We start from the raw sequence: 16,394 nt of genomic DNA, 5'->3' as shown, positions 1-16,394 counted from the left end.
TACTGCTAAACTACACACACCTCTACCCCCAGTTTATTGAATTTTAAACAGATTTATTTTTTCCCTCTGTTTTGCAAAGACTGCTCAAAGTGGTGGAATGTCACTTTACATTTTTAGCCAAATTACTTGACATTGGTACTTTATCGGAGTAACATTATATGATATAATAATCAAAGTGGTTATTATAGCAAACACATTATACTTGGTTATTTTTTGAAGAGGGTAACTTAATTCTTTATGACCTAAAAATGAAAGAATCTGGGGCAGGAAAAATAAAAATGAATGAAAGCCTTGGTCATGCAATGGCTAGAACCGCTGACAGAAAATATCCTTGCTCTGTATTCCACATGTCAAGAATCTTTCCAATGAATAGAAATACTATTATCACTTCCACTTCTGCCTATGAATCTTAGATCCAAGAAATTTGAAGTGATATAAAAATAAGTCATGCTGCCTGAAGCACTGCTTTACACTAGGCAAGCTATACTGAGGTGTCTTCATATATAGAATTGCAATAATTGAAAACTACAAACCAAATCTTCCTAATTTGAGGATTGGGAAAAGTGTCTACAAATTTATTTATATCTTCTTGTGTTTGTTCAGACATGAGAGAAAATTGTTTCATTTTATTCAAAGCTCTGCATTTTGGAGATCAGAATTGTTCTGTGACATTTTCAGCTTTAAAGCAACTCAACAGTACTCAATGCATGCCTACAATTTATTTTTAAGTACAAAAGGCAAACATTTAAATATTAAACCATGAATTTCTAGATTCTAAATAATACTGAAAAAAATATTTGGGTCACAATACTTAAGAATCTTAATTCCCATGATAAAGTTTGGAAGTAGGGGCAGGCAAGAAAATCTCAAATCTGGTAAAACCATTCTACTCTTGACAATTTCAACATACTCTCAGATATAGCATTGATAGTAACCAGTCTATTTAAAACAAAAGGGAGTGAAGTTAGACAATCCCTAAAAAACAAATGCAGAATGTCTTCTCTGATATAAAGGGGGGTGACTCAAAATGGGGTAGAGAAGAAGAGCATGAGAAGATTACCACTAAATAGGGAAGAGAGGTGGGAGGGAATGGGAGGGAGAAGGGGAATTGCATGGAAGATGGAAGGAGACCCTCATCTTTATACAAAATACATGTATGATGATGTGAGGGGGGGGGGGAAGAAACGTGTCACATTAGATTGGGTAGAGGTAAGTGATGGGAGGTGAAGGGAGGGGAAGGGGGGATAGGAAGGGCAGCAGAATAAAATAGACACTAGTATTGCTGTTATGTATATATGTGTCTGTATAACCAATGTGATTCTGCAACCTGTACACTTGGAAAAATGAGAAAGTATACCCCATTTGATTCAAATGTATGATATGTCATGTGCAACTAATAAAAAAATAGAACAAAAAATAAAACAAAACGGTAGGGAATGTTTTGGCAGATACTGACTAGCTAATCCAAATGAATAATTTAGAAGCAAAAAACTGAGGAAGAAGGATGTCAGAGAAGACTAAAAAAACTTGGGGCTAAATATAAGGGTTCCAGCTCCATCATTCTAGGCACATCATCTAGAATCAGCTATCCTTAATCTTCACAATTTAATGTAGTTAAGTGTACACATTTGACTTCATATGCAAACTTTACTTTAAAATACTTTAATTTATAAAAAGATACGTTATTACTTATATCCAACATTACTTAAATTATACAAATTCTTTCTAAACATAATGATTTTTATTTTATTTCAAAAGGAAAACTTTTTGTATAAAGGCTATTTATACAGGATGCTATTTAAATATAATTATTTTAATAATTAAACTATCTTAAATGGGAGATCTGCCTTTTAATAAAGTGACTGGCTCATTTAATAACCTTTAAAAAATATCTTTATTTTAAAAAATTTTAGTTGTTCCTCACGCTCATTTTTTCTACAAGACTGGCCTTTACACAGTTTTAAGATCTATTTCATCTATCTCACATAGTTTCATTATCTTGTTCCATCTTTAAATGCCAGATAGCTGTGTAGCATAATAAAATAAAAATAAAAGCCTTCTTTCACTCTGATTTAGAGTAAAAATGATTTGGGGATTGAAACTAAATGTCCACAGAGCAAAGTTATTAAATATTGAAAACTAAGAACATATAACATGTTTCAAGTATCAATGCATTCAACAAATACTACTCAATATAATAGATTTTTTTAAAGAAAGCACACTGATAAAGATTTTTTTTTCCCCAAATCAGATATTATTGCTAAGTAAAAACATCTTGTGAGATCAGTATAGTCCATCAGTTTTAGGACTCACAGGATAATACTGCTATTATTATATGAAATTATACTATAATTAAAGAGCTGACCTGTTATTTTTCTAGAGTTCAATTCATAGTAAAAGAGATAAAGACCCTTGGTTTATTAACATAAAAGATCTACTATATTCAATGATGTTTCCAGTAATTAGACATAGACAAAGCTATTTTCATTGCAAAGACACTTTAATGGAGACAAGCAACTTATTTCATTTCTAAAGAGTGTTTTTATTTAGCATTGTTTAACCTCATGTTAAAGTTTAAATGAGACCAGTCAGAGCTATGATGGCTTCCTAAAGTATCGCTGTATTTGCATATTAATTGCCTATAACTACTATCAATGTATACAACAATAAATTCAATTCTTGTTATTCCTAAAATGTCAGTTTACAAATTTAATTTTTATTGGTATCTCCTTCCATTTACCATCTCAAAATTAACAATGAAACTATCATAATTCATATGGTTTTTTTGATATTAACTCATCCTTACTGTCTAATTCAGTGTTCTCTAACTAGTTAGTTAAAACATGAGATAGAACTCATGTTATTTGAATTTTGAGGAAATACTCATGAAACTAAAATCTTCCACAAAGATTTTCCTAACCCATCCATCTAGCTGTTCACCTCCCAACAGCTAATGGCAATCAATGACACATAAATCGTTTCTTCTGTAAACACTATTATCTCCTTTCTTCCTCAACTTTCTTCTTCTATAAGATTAAAACAATTTTATTGAAAGTGGGATTACAAAAAAAAGAGCAAGACTATAATGGTTACTGTACATGATTTACTGCCATAGCAGTCAAATTCAAGATTGAGCTAATTATTACACAAAAGATTCACTGTACCTAGTACCATGATGACCAAAACAAATCATATATGATTATTAAAGAGAAAGGGTCTGTTCTTGGTATTTAATGAGCACTCATTAAGTTCCTGATACTGTGTAAGATACTGCAGGAAGATTACCTTTCTTGCTTTAAAGAATCATTTGTCTATAATAGGAATTACAATAAGTTATAGCAACAGTAACAATAAACTATTATTATTCACTACAAGGGAAAATGAGCATCAAAATTCAAATCACCATAACAGTATCTTAACCAATTCAGGCAAACAAATAACCAAGTCATTTATGACTTGGTCTCCTTGAGTGCTTTTACTTAACAGGTGTTAAAAGTCTTCCAAAGAACTCCAGTCTATTCAATTAAATTAATAAGTAAAATTTAACCAAAGTAATTTTGTTTTATAATTTTGTTTTAATAACCCCTGTACCTAATTACCTCCTCACATAAGGCCAATAAGGTATTATCAAATTGATATTCCTCAAAGAACAATGCTTACCATGTTTCTTAAGAGTTAATTTATTTCAGAAAAGTATATCCGCTTGAGGAATTCATATAAGAGAAATACTAGGGGTGTTAAAAATAGCTTACATCATTAAGTCGGACCATTATCCAAATACAGCCTACCTAATATAAGGCATTTATATTATATCACAGCAAGTACTACAGGGGATTTTGTGGTGAAGGGACATATATCTTTTTTTTTGCGGTGCTTAGGAGTAAACCCAGGGCTTCATACATTCTAGGCAAATACTCCACCACTAAAATTACATCCCCAGTCTGTTGTACATCTCCCTTATGATACTTGGTTTAAATTTTAAGTTTGAATTCTATAGAAACCCTGGCTGACTACATTGAGAGTTTGAAGAAAGGCAGTCCTAGATTAAAACTTTTCTTCAGTTAACAATGAATTAACTATGATAAAAGCTCATTATTTGTTCAAAAAATAAACTATCCACAAGTAGCAAGGGTTACATTTATGCACAATAGAAAAATACCATCAAATTTGATCTAAATGATTGACCAGTAAATAGAAATGCATTAGAAAGCTTTCATATTTGTTTCATTGAAGAACTGCTAATTAAAAGAAAACCTTGTAGGAATCAGGTTTCCAATGTCCTAAAACATTTGCTAACACACAAAAAAAATTCTCATATCCCAGCAGATTTCAAGTTCCTACATAGAGACCAATGATAACCTTTTATTGTTCTTTGAATTAAATTTTTTATCCTTTGAGGATAGTTTTTGAAGGAATCTTCATAATATCATACCTTTTACTAAATCAATAAAGGAAATGAAATGGAGAAGAATAAAATTGGTAGCCATGAAATAGCATAAGGAAGCAACATGGAAAGCAATAAGAGAAACACAATATTTGAGATTCCATATCAACATAAACAAATATCACACACACAAAACAGGATCAACAATCCTCTACAAAAATACCAGCACATCAAGTAGCTTGTGTTCTTTCGGTTCTCCTAAATTCCTTCAGTTCAGATTCTTTTCCAGTATTCAGTTTCCTTATTTCAAAAATTACCGATCAACTACTCTCAATTTTAATACACACATATACTTCAATATAAGCAACAGCTGATAAAAGCCATAGTTTTTGTTTTTGAGATGAGCTCTCCCAATGCTGTCCAGGCTGGTCTTGAACTCATAGGTTCAAGTGAATGTGTTACTGCAGCCTCCTGAGTAGCTAGGACTACAAGTATGAGCTGCCATGTCCATTAAAAATCACAGCTTTAAAACTAGTAATTGTGCATTCATATTATCATGTCTCTTGAAAGCACAGTCTCCACCTTCAATTCCCTCATCCTTGCATTCTTAGTATCTATTGAAAGACTGACTCTCTCTGGTCAGGTAATACCTTAAAAATAGTTGTCAAGGTTATCTAGGGACAAAGTTGTCTCCATCTTAAGAGTTAAGCTTTGATAAATTTTTTAATCTTAAGTGAAGAGGTATAGTCTTCCCCTTTCCTTTCTTATAAGCACTTCCTGCTATAAAAGAGCAGACAATCTCCTGAGGTGGATAAAATGCTTAGTCAAATTCTTAGCCACATATTCTTGACTACTCTTTGACCAAAAACAATGCTGGGCAAAAAGAATGAAACACCAAAGCCACATTTATCTAAAGTCTAAAAATAGGCAAAACTAAACTATGTTATTTAGCAATACACAAAGTTTCATCACTTATGAGAAAAAAAAAGGATTTATTAATCACTATAAAAGTTGGCAGGTGGGGGATTGGGAAGGCATACATCAGGGCCACTGAGTAGCAATGATCTTGATCTGGGTAAAGGTCAAGTGGGGTTCATTTCTACTATATATTAGATTTATACTTTTTCAACATGTGTAATAGTTCCACATTTTAAAAAAATGTTTTAAAGACTGAAATCACCTTTTCATCTATAATAAAAGGTTTTGCAGAACACATTTCTTTGTTCATTTATATAAACATTTAAGACTTATTTTCAAAGACTACTTCAAAGACTATAAGAATGCTGTCATACTCTTATTATTTTTACTGTTGATTGCTCAAGTAAGATGGTGTAATAATTTAACAAGTCAGTTTCTAGTCATGATCCTTTCCTCCAACTTCATTTGGTTAATTGGTTTGATGTTCTTAAGGCAAATCTGGCCAGCAACAAACAATCAGGTACATGGTTTTTCCTATCACCAATTCCAAATTAGTAAATTTCACACAAAAGTTCCATTTGCTCCCATATCTAAACTTGAATTGTCAACATTTCCAACTGTCAATGCAAAGTGAATGGTAACAGAAAGTAACCTCCCTTCACCTGCTCAAGTAACAATTTTCAAATAACCTCTCAAAAACACTCTAATGCAGAAGGCCAAAGAAAATGAAAAACAATCTAGCCAAGCTATAACAGTATTAAATCTTCAGTATTTCATCCCTCTGTTCTTCAGCTTCTTTTCCAGAAAGCAAAAAGAGAGGTGGCTAACAAATACTCCAAAAACCCATTAAGATATTGAATTCTGAGTCTTCTCTGAAAGTTCAATTATTTGCTTCATAATCCCTTTAGCTAGCTAGACTGGCTTAATACCTCCAATCTCATTACTATGAACTTTCACAGACAAAATAAATCTAAACAAAAACAACATTCAACTGGATTCAATCATCTATTCCTATAATCCAGCTACTCCCTTAAAACTCCTGTTTCTGAAAATTTCCTGGTCATTCCAGTTAAATAACTTGAAATATCATTAACTCTCCTTTCTCCCCTATATTAAAACAATCAAAATAATTAACCATCATTCGACTAGTGAGCTTTAGTTAGCTAGAGGAAAGACTGGGCATTTTGATAGGCCAGTATGTTAAGAATTAAATTAGAGAAACTGATTGAAAAACATAAATTAAATGGAGGACATTTTCATTTAAGCCTGCCCTGGAGGCAAAGAGTACAGTAAAAAAGAACACACACTTTGGAGTCAGGCAGACCTGTTCTTTTCATTCCTTGTGGAGAATACTGAACTAAAATATACTTCGTCTATGGAAATAAAAGCTGTCCCCCCTCATCTCCTCAATTCTAAGATACAAATTGTAAAACACTATAAACTTTGATCTACCATTCAGAACATATAGTTAAGTTATCCTACAACACCCAGTTCCACAGAAAGAAAAAAATGGTTATAGGTGATATGGTCAATTTAATTAGTGTAACAATCATAATCCTTCAGATTTATTTATCTACAAACAGCAAACTTGGACAACATAAAAAGCATTCATACAATTTATGCACAAGTTGTATTCCAAAATATGTTTACCTCTTTCATTTGACAATATGAAAACATTTTTCCTAAGGCATAAAATTCTAATAGTGGCTAGGCATTTCTAGTACCAAGCCTATAAATGCCAATTAACCTACATTTATCTAAAATATGGGAATCTCTAGAGCAACTGTTCCTACCTGTCCCAACACTTACCTCCACCTAAGACCACCTCCCCAGCTCCTCCTACATAGCCATTTCCATCAATATTTGAATCCTTGGAAATTATTCATAGTCAGAGAAGTATAGTAAGGTGAGGACAATTCTCAGAAAAGTGATTTTAAAACCAAAAATCACCCATCAGATTCAAGTAAAGCAGAGGGGTGAAGACAAAATAGTAAGTTAATCATTTATATTCTTTCTCCTTTCAGTAATACAAATTTGTTTCACACAGTACATTTGCAGGTCCTGGACTATATATATTGAACTTCAAGTTACTAACCAAAACCTGGATGGATGATAGTAGGGATAGAAACAATATTTATACACGTGTATGTTTAAGTGTTACAGAAAACAAATGCTATCCAGAAATAAGAGATTTTCATAATGGAGTTGAGGAACAAGGATAACATTCCTCATATCAAAGTAAACAATACATGACTAGTCTTTAAGCAGTATTTAAAAGTAGCAATGAACAGAAATAATAAAACAAAGTAAAATATTAACTGAAGAATCTAGGTGGTGTGTATCTTTCCATTTTCCTGTATGTCTGAAAATTTTCATAATACAATCATTTGGCAATAAATAAGTCTGTTGAATTGTGGTGGTTTTGTAATTCAAGTTAACAGCAGTCTTATGGAGCCCTAAAATCACTGTTTTCAAAGTAAACAAACTGAAAAAAATGTGATTTGGTCATTCAGAAATATTAACCTTTCCAATCTTTCTTTGAGAGTATATGTGTACTAATGAATACTAAGATATTACAATAGAGAAATTTTAACATTTTCCTATACACATAATGCTTTTTGAGAAAACAAAAACTGGAGATCAGGCTGCTAAGTTATCCCCATATTCATAAAAACTAGGTCAGAGCCAGTAACAGAAATTCTTACTTTTGAGTTTCTAATGCTTATGTCTTTATGTATACTACTCATGGCAATAAGGAGCTTGCAGTCCTACCCAAGTTAGCCCTCAAGATATAAAAACCCTAAAAAAAGGTTTGAAGGTCTTTGATGATAGATCCTAACTACCCCAGGACCTATTATATGCCTCATGAAATCCATGATTACTACTTATGGGAGTAACATTATTGAAAGCAGAAGGTCCAATCTCATCATCTATTTCAACAACTCAAGGCACCTCCCCTTCTCCCCACTATGCATACTTGCAACTTTGTTCTCAGAAGCTCAAGGCCTGAAAATATTTTAAATTACAATGAAATCAGTGACAATATACCTGTTTTGAAGTGCAGCTGGACTGCTGTTGCTAATGATCCCACAGTCAAAATTACTTTTTAAGATTTGGGGGCGTTTTTCTAAAACTTGTTTTGTTACCCATTTTGTCTTCTTCAGAAATAAGGTCAATAGCATCTTATTGTCATCTGCAAAGTGAAGAAAAACATGGAGACCTCAAAGTACAGGAAGTAGTCCCCAATTTACAAACAACTTATGTTCCAAGGCTTATCACTTCTTTGAAAACATGTTTGTACCAATTAACCTATTTCTACATAGTTTCTATGGAAACTTTACATTCCAACTTTTGACTCTTAACTAAAACTTTGAGCCTTGTAAAAGGTATCTGCTGCCTTTTTAATTATTACAGACAAAAAGCTAAGGTTCAGAGAATTCTCTTTCTCTCTGGAGAACCCACTATATAACCTGTAAAGATAAAGAACAGGGTAGCTTTCCTGACACAGGGAGTTTTTACATTGCTTCTGTGGAAAAAGCTACCACAGTTTAACAAGATAACGACTGTGGGAAAGGATCTAGGTATTTAATGTACAAGCATGAATAGTTACAATAAAAATATGCAGAAACTAAACCTGAATTGTCAATAATAAAAAACAATTTGCTCCAGATAAAAAGAAGATAGTTAGGTGCTATTTAAATTAGTTCATCAACCAAATTTATGGTACCTGAAGACAACATAATCTCAAACTGATTCCTCATGACCAACTGAGAAGGAAGCAAAATTATTGAAGAGGGGAGGAAATTGTAACCAAAAATGTTGCCAAGTTCTAGAAAAATGCAATGTACTTTAATTCAATAAGTATGCATTATTTAAGATTTATAAAATAACTTGGGTGACAAAGTTAAAAAACAAGTATAACTGTGTCAACAAATCACTTTTGGTAGCTAACTCTTGAGTTTCACAAAATTTAAGTACTACTGTAAAATTTATAGAAACAACTTGCAGAGAATAAGTTCACTAAAGACTTCAGAAATGAAACCAGACTTGGAAAAAGGGGTTGAGGAAGATGTGGGCAGGCCAAAATAAATTGGTTTACATATACATTCTCAAAGGAACATTTAAATATTATGAAAGGTTCATGCCATTGCTATATGACAAGCAACTCCAAGCTAGTAATATAACACTAGAGTGGTCACTAGAGTGGTTAGACTGAAGACCTGTTAAAATGTTGGGGTTATTAGTAGCTTTAGAGAAAAGCTGCTTTAAAATCCAAACAGGTAATCTATACAATCCCCTCTTTGCATTTTTTCCCCAACAAGAATGATGACAAAAATGAGACAAAATAAAGAATAACATGCCTATTTGAGATCTTCAAAAGATATGAAAAGAAAAATCAAAGTGGGCAGACAAGGGTTTTAGGGTTTTTTTTTTTTTTTTTATTGGAAACCTGGTTCTCTCATTAAGACACCTGAATTAGCCATTATAGGTGAGTCATACTGACAAACAAATTTTCATTCACAAAAAGTATAGAGACAATTCAATTACTACATATATTGGTTTACCACTAATAAGAATGATCTAACATTATAAGCATAAACATTTCATCAAGAATATAATAAACATGAATATTAAAATTCTCTTAGTAAGCAGAATACCTAAATTAAGCAGGTCTTTAAGACTGAAAAGATGTATGTACTTTTTGATTAGTGGATATGAACTAACTACTTACTAAAAGATGAATAAGAAAATACATAGAAAAAATACAAGCAATACAGGTTTTTATGTTAATGAAAAAGGATTATGCCTTGAAAACATTCTTGAAACAAGAGAAAGACAGCAACTTTTAATCCTTATTCCTTTTTTTTCTAAAGTAGTATTTAAGCACTTTGTAAAGTAATCTAATAAGGCTATCCATGATTACATAATTCAATTTTAGTAGTAAATTTTGGCTGATGGTATAGATTTCTAATCTTCCTGCAAAATAAGGAAAAAAATGATAAAAATCATCTCATCATTCAGTTGTGAAATCTGTCTGCAAAACAATTTCAGCTTCAGAGTTCCTCTTAAATAGTTCTCAGGCTTCCTTGTAAAAATGTTACTCTGAAAATATTTAAAAATTACTCTCTGGAAATACTAGTTACAACTTTTGTTAGCCAACATGTTTGATCAACCATGCACTTCTGCTTTAATCTGAAAAGACATAACTTTCTCTTTTCAAATTGTTCAGTAAATACCAGAAGTTTTCATTTTCTGGTTCTAATTTCATTTTATCTAATTTGCTTAAGTGTTTCAAAGCTAAGACTACCGAAGTATGCTGTGTCTAGTTAGTGAGGTTTTGCGGACATTCTTAGGCTCATAAATAATCCATACCAATATATTCCTTCTGTGATTTCAAATAACAAAAAGGTTGTAAAAAAAGAAAACTAGAGTTAAAAAAAATAAAACCTCTAAAATGGGATTAAAAATGTCTCACAGAATGACAAAGTAATTAACTGTTTATCTACATTGAATTCTCCATGAGTGGGCCCCTCTAATAGTCAATATATGTTGTAGTATGAATTGCTCTCTTCATAAAAGCAGAACCCATATCCAATCTTAATATAAGTTAGCCCCCAGAAGACTTAATCTATATTTAGTGATTCAACAAGATTATCTACGTATTTCAAATGATGAAACATTCTTAAGTTTAATAAGATCTAATTAAAAAGATTAAATCAAGGCTGATAGGGCAACAAGATGAATTAAATTAGCTTAAAAGACAAGTCTCAGGTGGAAAAACTTAACTCAGGTTGGCAAATTGGGAAAAAGTTAAAGCAATCTTCCTGCCTAGATAACATTATCTAATTTAGTACACTGGTCTGTGAGTTAAGAGTCGAGTAATTTCCTAAAACACTGGGGTAGTCCCTTACACTACGAGCAACTTCGGCACTACAATCTAGGGCTCCTATTCTGTGGTACTATTTGTTCTCTTATCCACAAACCTTCCTGCAGACACCGATAAAGGAACTAATGCAATGCTTTCGGAAACTGTGCATAACACACTGAAGGTGACAGTTTGGCTAACAGAATAATGATCTTGCTCTAAAAAGCAACCCGAGACGATTGTGGAACAGTGAGGTGCTGAGCGCACTTAATAGGGCCTTGAAAAAAGGCCACTCCTGAAAATACTTAATGCTGAATAAATGAGAGTCGCTGGCTTTCAGATCACTTTCAGGGATATTATTTCCCTTCCTACAACACTCCATTCTCCTTTTCCCTTCTCTTATGAGAGCAAAAAAAAAAAGAAGAAGAAGAAAAGCATAAAACTGCAAGGCTGAGCAGACGGGGTTCTGGCACATCTAGACTCACCTCCAGCGTTAACAGGGCAACCCCGGGCCGATCCCATCCCAACCAGCAAAAAACGCGCCCTCAAAAAAATGAAAGAGCACGCGAGCTTCGGGCGGGGAGCGCGGGGAGCGCTAGGAGACAGCCGCGAGTCCGCGGAGGAGACCCACTGACTCCCGGCGCAGCGGGTCGGAACTCTGCGCCCAGAGCGGCTGCGCCCACCCTCGCGGCTTTGGTCGCACTGGCCCAGCCGAGGGTCAGGCTTCCGCTTCGGGACCCCGACGCCCCGCCTCAGGCTGCTCGGGATAAACTTCGCCCGCAGCTCCGGGACCGACGCCCGCCGCGGCCGGGACGCGAGCGGGGCCAAGACCCAGAGAGTCGCGGCAGGCAGAGGCGCCGTCCCGCGTCCCCCGGCCGCGGGCGGGGGAGGGGCAGCGGGGTACTTACCACGGGTCGAACTCGTGGATGATGCTCTCAAAGCGGATGACCGCGAAGAGCCGCGAGCTGAAGCCGGCAAGCCAGGCCAGGAAGAGGATGGTGAAGGAGAGCAACGACTGCCAGCCGGCCGGCTGCGACAGCCCCCCGGACAGCCCCGCGGGGGCCGATTTCGGCGGCGCCGCGCCGCCCGCCGCCTTGGACGCGCTCTGGGCCCCTGGCCCGTGGTGGCCCTGCCGGCTGTTCCCCAGGGCCATGAGACCGCTCCAAGGGGACGAGTTGAGCGACGACTTGTGCTTGCTCTCCGGGGCCGAGGGCTCCGCCATGTTGTGCCCCGGCGGCGGGTCTTGCTCTCCTCCGCGGCCGCGGCCGCCGCCGCCTGGTGCGAGGGGTGCTGGGCGGGGACCCGGAGGAGGAGGAGGAGGGAGAAGAGGAGGAGGAGGAGGAAGAAAAGGGAGGAGGAGGGAAGAGCTCAGTGAGCTCCCGCCCTCAGCGCCGCGAGGCCGGGGGACGGGGGGGTGGAGGCGGCGGCGGGGAGTCTCCGCCTCAGCAGCGGCCGCGACCGCCGCTCTCTCAACCCAGATGGCCCCTGCGCCCCACTAGCCATCCGTATCCCCAGTGCAGATGCGGCGGCGGCAAAAGCAGACGGGACGAGGGTGCCAGAGAAGAAGGAGCAGACGGAGGCGGCACCACAGCTCGGAGAAGCAATGACATTCTCTCTCACACCCGCCTCCCGCCCAGCGGAGAAGAGCAGGAGGAGGAGCCCCCCGAGTCCAGGCGGAGCTCAGGCAACCTCTGGCTCCGCCCCCGACCCAACAGGAACTGGCCCCTCCGCCTGTCACAAAGCGACAGGTCCGTTAGGGGGCGGGCCCAGAACCGTGGCACCCACCAATAGGGGTGAGTGCTGAGGCGGGGTTTGGCCCAACGGTCCTCCTCCTCCCCCTCCCCTCCCCCTCGCGGCCTCGCGCCCATTCGCCCCAAGCAGCAGAGCTGCGCGGCTACGGCTTCATTGTCAGTTGAAAGACGCGGTTTCGTGCGCGTGTGCGGTCTACGAGGAAAGGCGCTAGGCGGCTCTGCTCGCTTCACAGAGCTAAGCCTGGCCTACGTATCGGGAGGTGGTCAAGCACAGCCGAGCAGCCCCCGCCAAGCCCGGTTAAAGGGAAACAAGAGCGCTGACCGATAGGGCGCCCACAGGCTCTCCGCGGTCGTGACTTTTAACCCGCTCTGTGCGGAGCGCCCACCGCGTGACAGCGCGCAGGCGCGCTGCACCAGCCCTGGGCGCGTGGTTCTGGCCGCCGCGCTCAACTGCCCAGTTGCCCCGCACCGGGCGCAGGTGGTGATCCCGCGGCTGCAATGACACTGCCGCGCCATTGCGCCACATGTTTAGCACCCCGTGAGCGTCACATGGGAGCTAGGATCCCAGAGAGGACCGGTTTACCGGCGCGGACAACTTGGAGCCGGCAAACGCTCACCTAGCTCCAGAAAGACCTAGCGGGGCAGGCTAAACACTACCTTCTTTCTCCCTTTTCCATTTCTTATATTTGCTAATAGCAAAAGTAAAGTCTGTTCACAGAAAACATGGGCAAATGCAGGAATTCATTGCTAACTGTACACATTCCATCAAAAGACTGAAACTTTCCCTAGACTATCAACTGTTACCAAGTCTTACTTTAGTAAATAACGGAATGAAAATCCCTGTACACGAATATTTGAACATCTAGGTTGTATTTTTACACCTCCCTTTACTTTCCTCACACCTCCTCCCTCACCCCCCCTAAATAAACTATTAATGAGTAGTAAACTCAGGATAAAATGAATTTAAGTGGACCAGCTGAGAAACTAGAATTGCTCAGATTTATAAGCCCCACGAAAGGCGCAGAGCTTGATGTATAATCATTGCTCAGTAAATACTTGATTAACTTTTCACGTACATTCGCAGTTAATTGTCCATTTTATTAGGTATGTAACACCTGGATTTAAAAGGGTGTATTTTACCAGTAACTTTAAAGCACTTAATTATTTTCTTAAATTATGTGAATTTTTAAAATACAAATTGTGTTTAGTTGGTCTTGTCAAAATGTTAGATAAATTTTTTTAAAATGTGTCTAGTTTGAGGTGGCTCTTTGAAACTAATGGATGTAGCTACCCTTTTAACCTGCTAAGTGATTTAAGTATTCTCATTTGCATACAAAATAGTCATATTTAGAGCGAAAAGTTTCCTAGAAATAGGCTTTCTAATCACCAATTTACTAGCCAACATTTATTTATTGACATCTACATTTTGATGAGAATTATGATAGAATATTAACCAATCCCTTTGTACAGAGAAAAGTAACATGTTCTTCCTCAGAGCCCACACAGTACATGCTAAAATTACAGCATTTAGAGTATGTTTTTTATCCATGTTCCATGAACTAAAGCTCCATTGGCCTAAAATGAAATTTATTTTGTTTTTATTTTAACTTGTTTGAATATTTCTGTTTTATTGTTTTATGTGTAGACATTCCCTGGTGAGTTCTACATGATCTTCTTTTGCTTCTTTTGTTGGTTTTTTAATGGCCAGAAGCTTGTTCTAAAAAGTGACAAGTCTTGGTTCAAGTTCTAAATTATTGCTTATTAGCATGTTTTGCTGAACAAGGAGCCTGCATAGATTGCCTTTCCTACACTTAAAGTCAGTTGTTGAAATTGAGATAGCTTATCTGAAGACACTGTAGAAAATTATTAACAGGCATACATGCAAATGCTGAGTAGTGGTAAAGATAAAAGCAATATGAAAACCCTTTTATTCTTAATATTCATTCACTCATTCATTGAGCAAATAATTATTGAGCTCCTCCTTTATGCTAATCACTGTGCAGGCACTGGGATGCAACAGGAACGTAAGAGACATGATTCCAGCCCTTACAGAGCTCACCAGCTGGCCCTAGGAAATGGATACCAACTGAATTATCAGTATTAAGTACCAGAATGCAATGTGACAAACACTCTAGAGGACCCTTACATGGGTGGTTTGATCTACACAAGGGTGGGAAACTACCCAGAGGAAACAACACTTAGGGTGAAGAGAATGGACCAGGGGAAGAAGAATGGAGAGATTCAGACAGAGAAGCACATACAAAGGCCCTTTATGGGGCAAGGAAGACAAGTCCAAGGAACCCAGAGAAAGGATAATATCGTTGCAAAACAGACAGTGGGACCAGATAGGGCAGGTCATGTTAAGAAGTGGAGTTTTGTTTTATTTTATTTGCTTAATTTAAACCTGAAAATATTAGGAAGGCATAAAGGGCTTTCAGCTGGGTGTGATGTGTTTGAGATGAAGTGAAAGAGTTGATTAGCTGTGTGTTTTTAAAGACTACTGAGGCTACAGTGTGAAAAGCACTTTGGAGAGACCCAAAAGAAATCTCACTCTACCTAAGACTTCAGAGATTATTTTTGTGAGGAATATATAACTGTAAGATCATGAAGGAACCCTTAGAAATAAGTTGCAACATTGTGAATTCTTAATTCCCAGCCTATCTACACAGAAAAATGGTTTCCAGTTTGTGCAGGAAGCTTCAGTGTGTTTGCTTCTATGTACTTGAGCTTCTGATCTTACTAGATGCCTAGGTCCTCCCAGAGTACATATCTCTAGAGAGTCAGTCAAACGCTAAGATTGAAGCATGTTGAGTAGGGTGATGTGACATCAAGAGGCCCAGTTCTATTTGGGTACTTCTGGGAAGAGGCAGTATTTAAGCTAAAACTTGAGGGACAAGCAGAAGTTTACAAGATATATCAGGAAGAAGAATGCTAGACTTCTAAACAGGAACAAGTTTTAAAATTAATATGCAAAATTCAGTATTAACAAGGGTGCATTGGGAGATGAAACTGTAAGGGAGATAAGAACCAGATTATCAAGGACTTGTCTGCCTGGTTAGATATTAATCTGTAAGCAGCTGGGAACCATTGAAACATTTTGAACAATAACATGATCAGTCATGGTTGATGAAAGAAAAAATTCTAACAGCAGTATACAGGATATATTGGAAAGGGTGAGAATAGATGCAAGGAGATCAGTTAGAAGACATTTTTAGAAGGTTAGGCAGGAAAATTAGATGCCAAAGCTGGGATGGTAGGGCCAGAGAGGAGAGGACTACTAATAGGAGAGGCATCAAGAAGGAAGAATTCAGATGTTAATGGTATGGACAAGATAAAGGAAGTTGGGGTTAGAATGAATCTGGAGTTCCTGGGTTGGTCAATAGAGTGGAAAGTGGTATCTCAGAAATGGAGAGTTCAAGACAAGGAGCAGATGTGAAGAAAGGATTATCAGGTCATTTTTTTTGGTGGGGGGGGG

General features: G+C 37.5%; 1 protein-coding gene across 1 annotated transcript in view; it reads right to left on the bottom strand.

The window, feature by feature from the left end:
- The window catches only part of Stt3b (STT3 oligosaccharyltransferase complex catalytic subunit B), a 97,653-nt gene extending 84,845 nt beyond the window's left edge, over positions 1 to 12,808 (bottom strand). Inside the window, exon 1 of the mRNA XM_027932179.3 lies at positions 12,077 to 12,808. Within this exon, the coding sequence (XP_027787980.1) occupies positions 12,077 to 12,390 (314 nt within the window). The 5' untranslated portion in view covers positions 12,391 to 12,808. The remainder of the gene's footprint in view (positions 1 to 12,076) is intronic.
- Between the last annotated feature and the right edge of the window lie 3,586 nt (positions 12,809 to 16,394).

This window comes from Marmota flaviventris, chromosome 1 (assembly GCF_047511675.1).
Source record: "Marmota flaviventris isolate mMarFla1 chromosome 1, mMarFla1.hap1, whole genome shotgun sequence".
In the NCBI taxonomy this organism is placed as follows: domain Eukaryota; kingdom Metazoa; phylum Chordata; class Mammalia; order Rodentia; family Sciuridae; genus Marmota; species Marmota flaviventris.
This window is presented reverse-complemented; position numbering and strand designations above follow the sequence as displayed.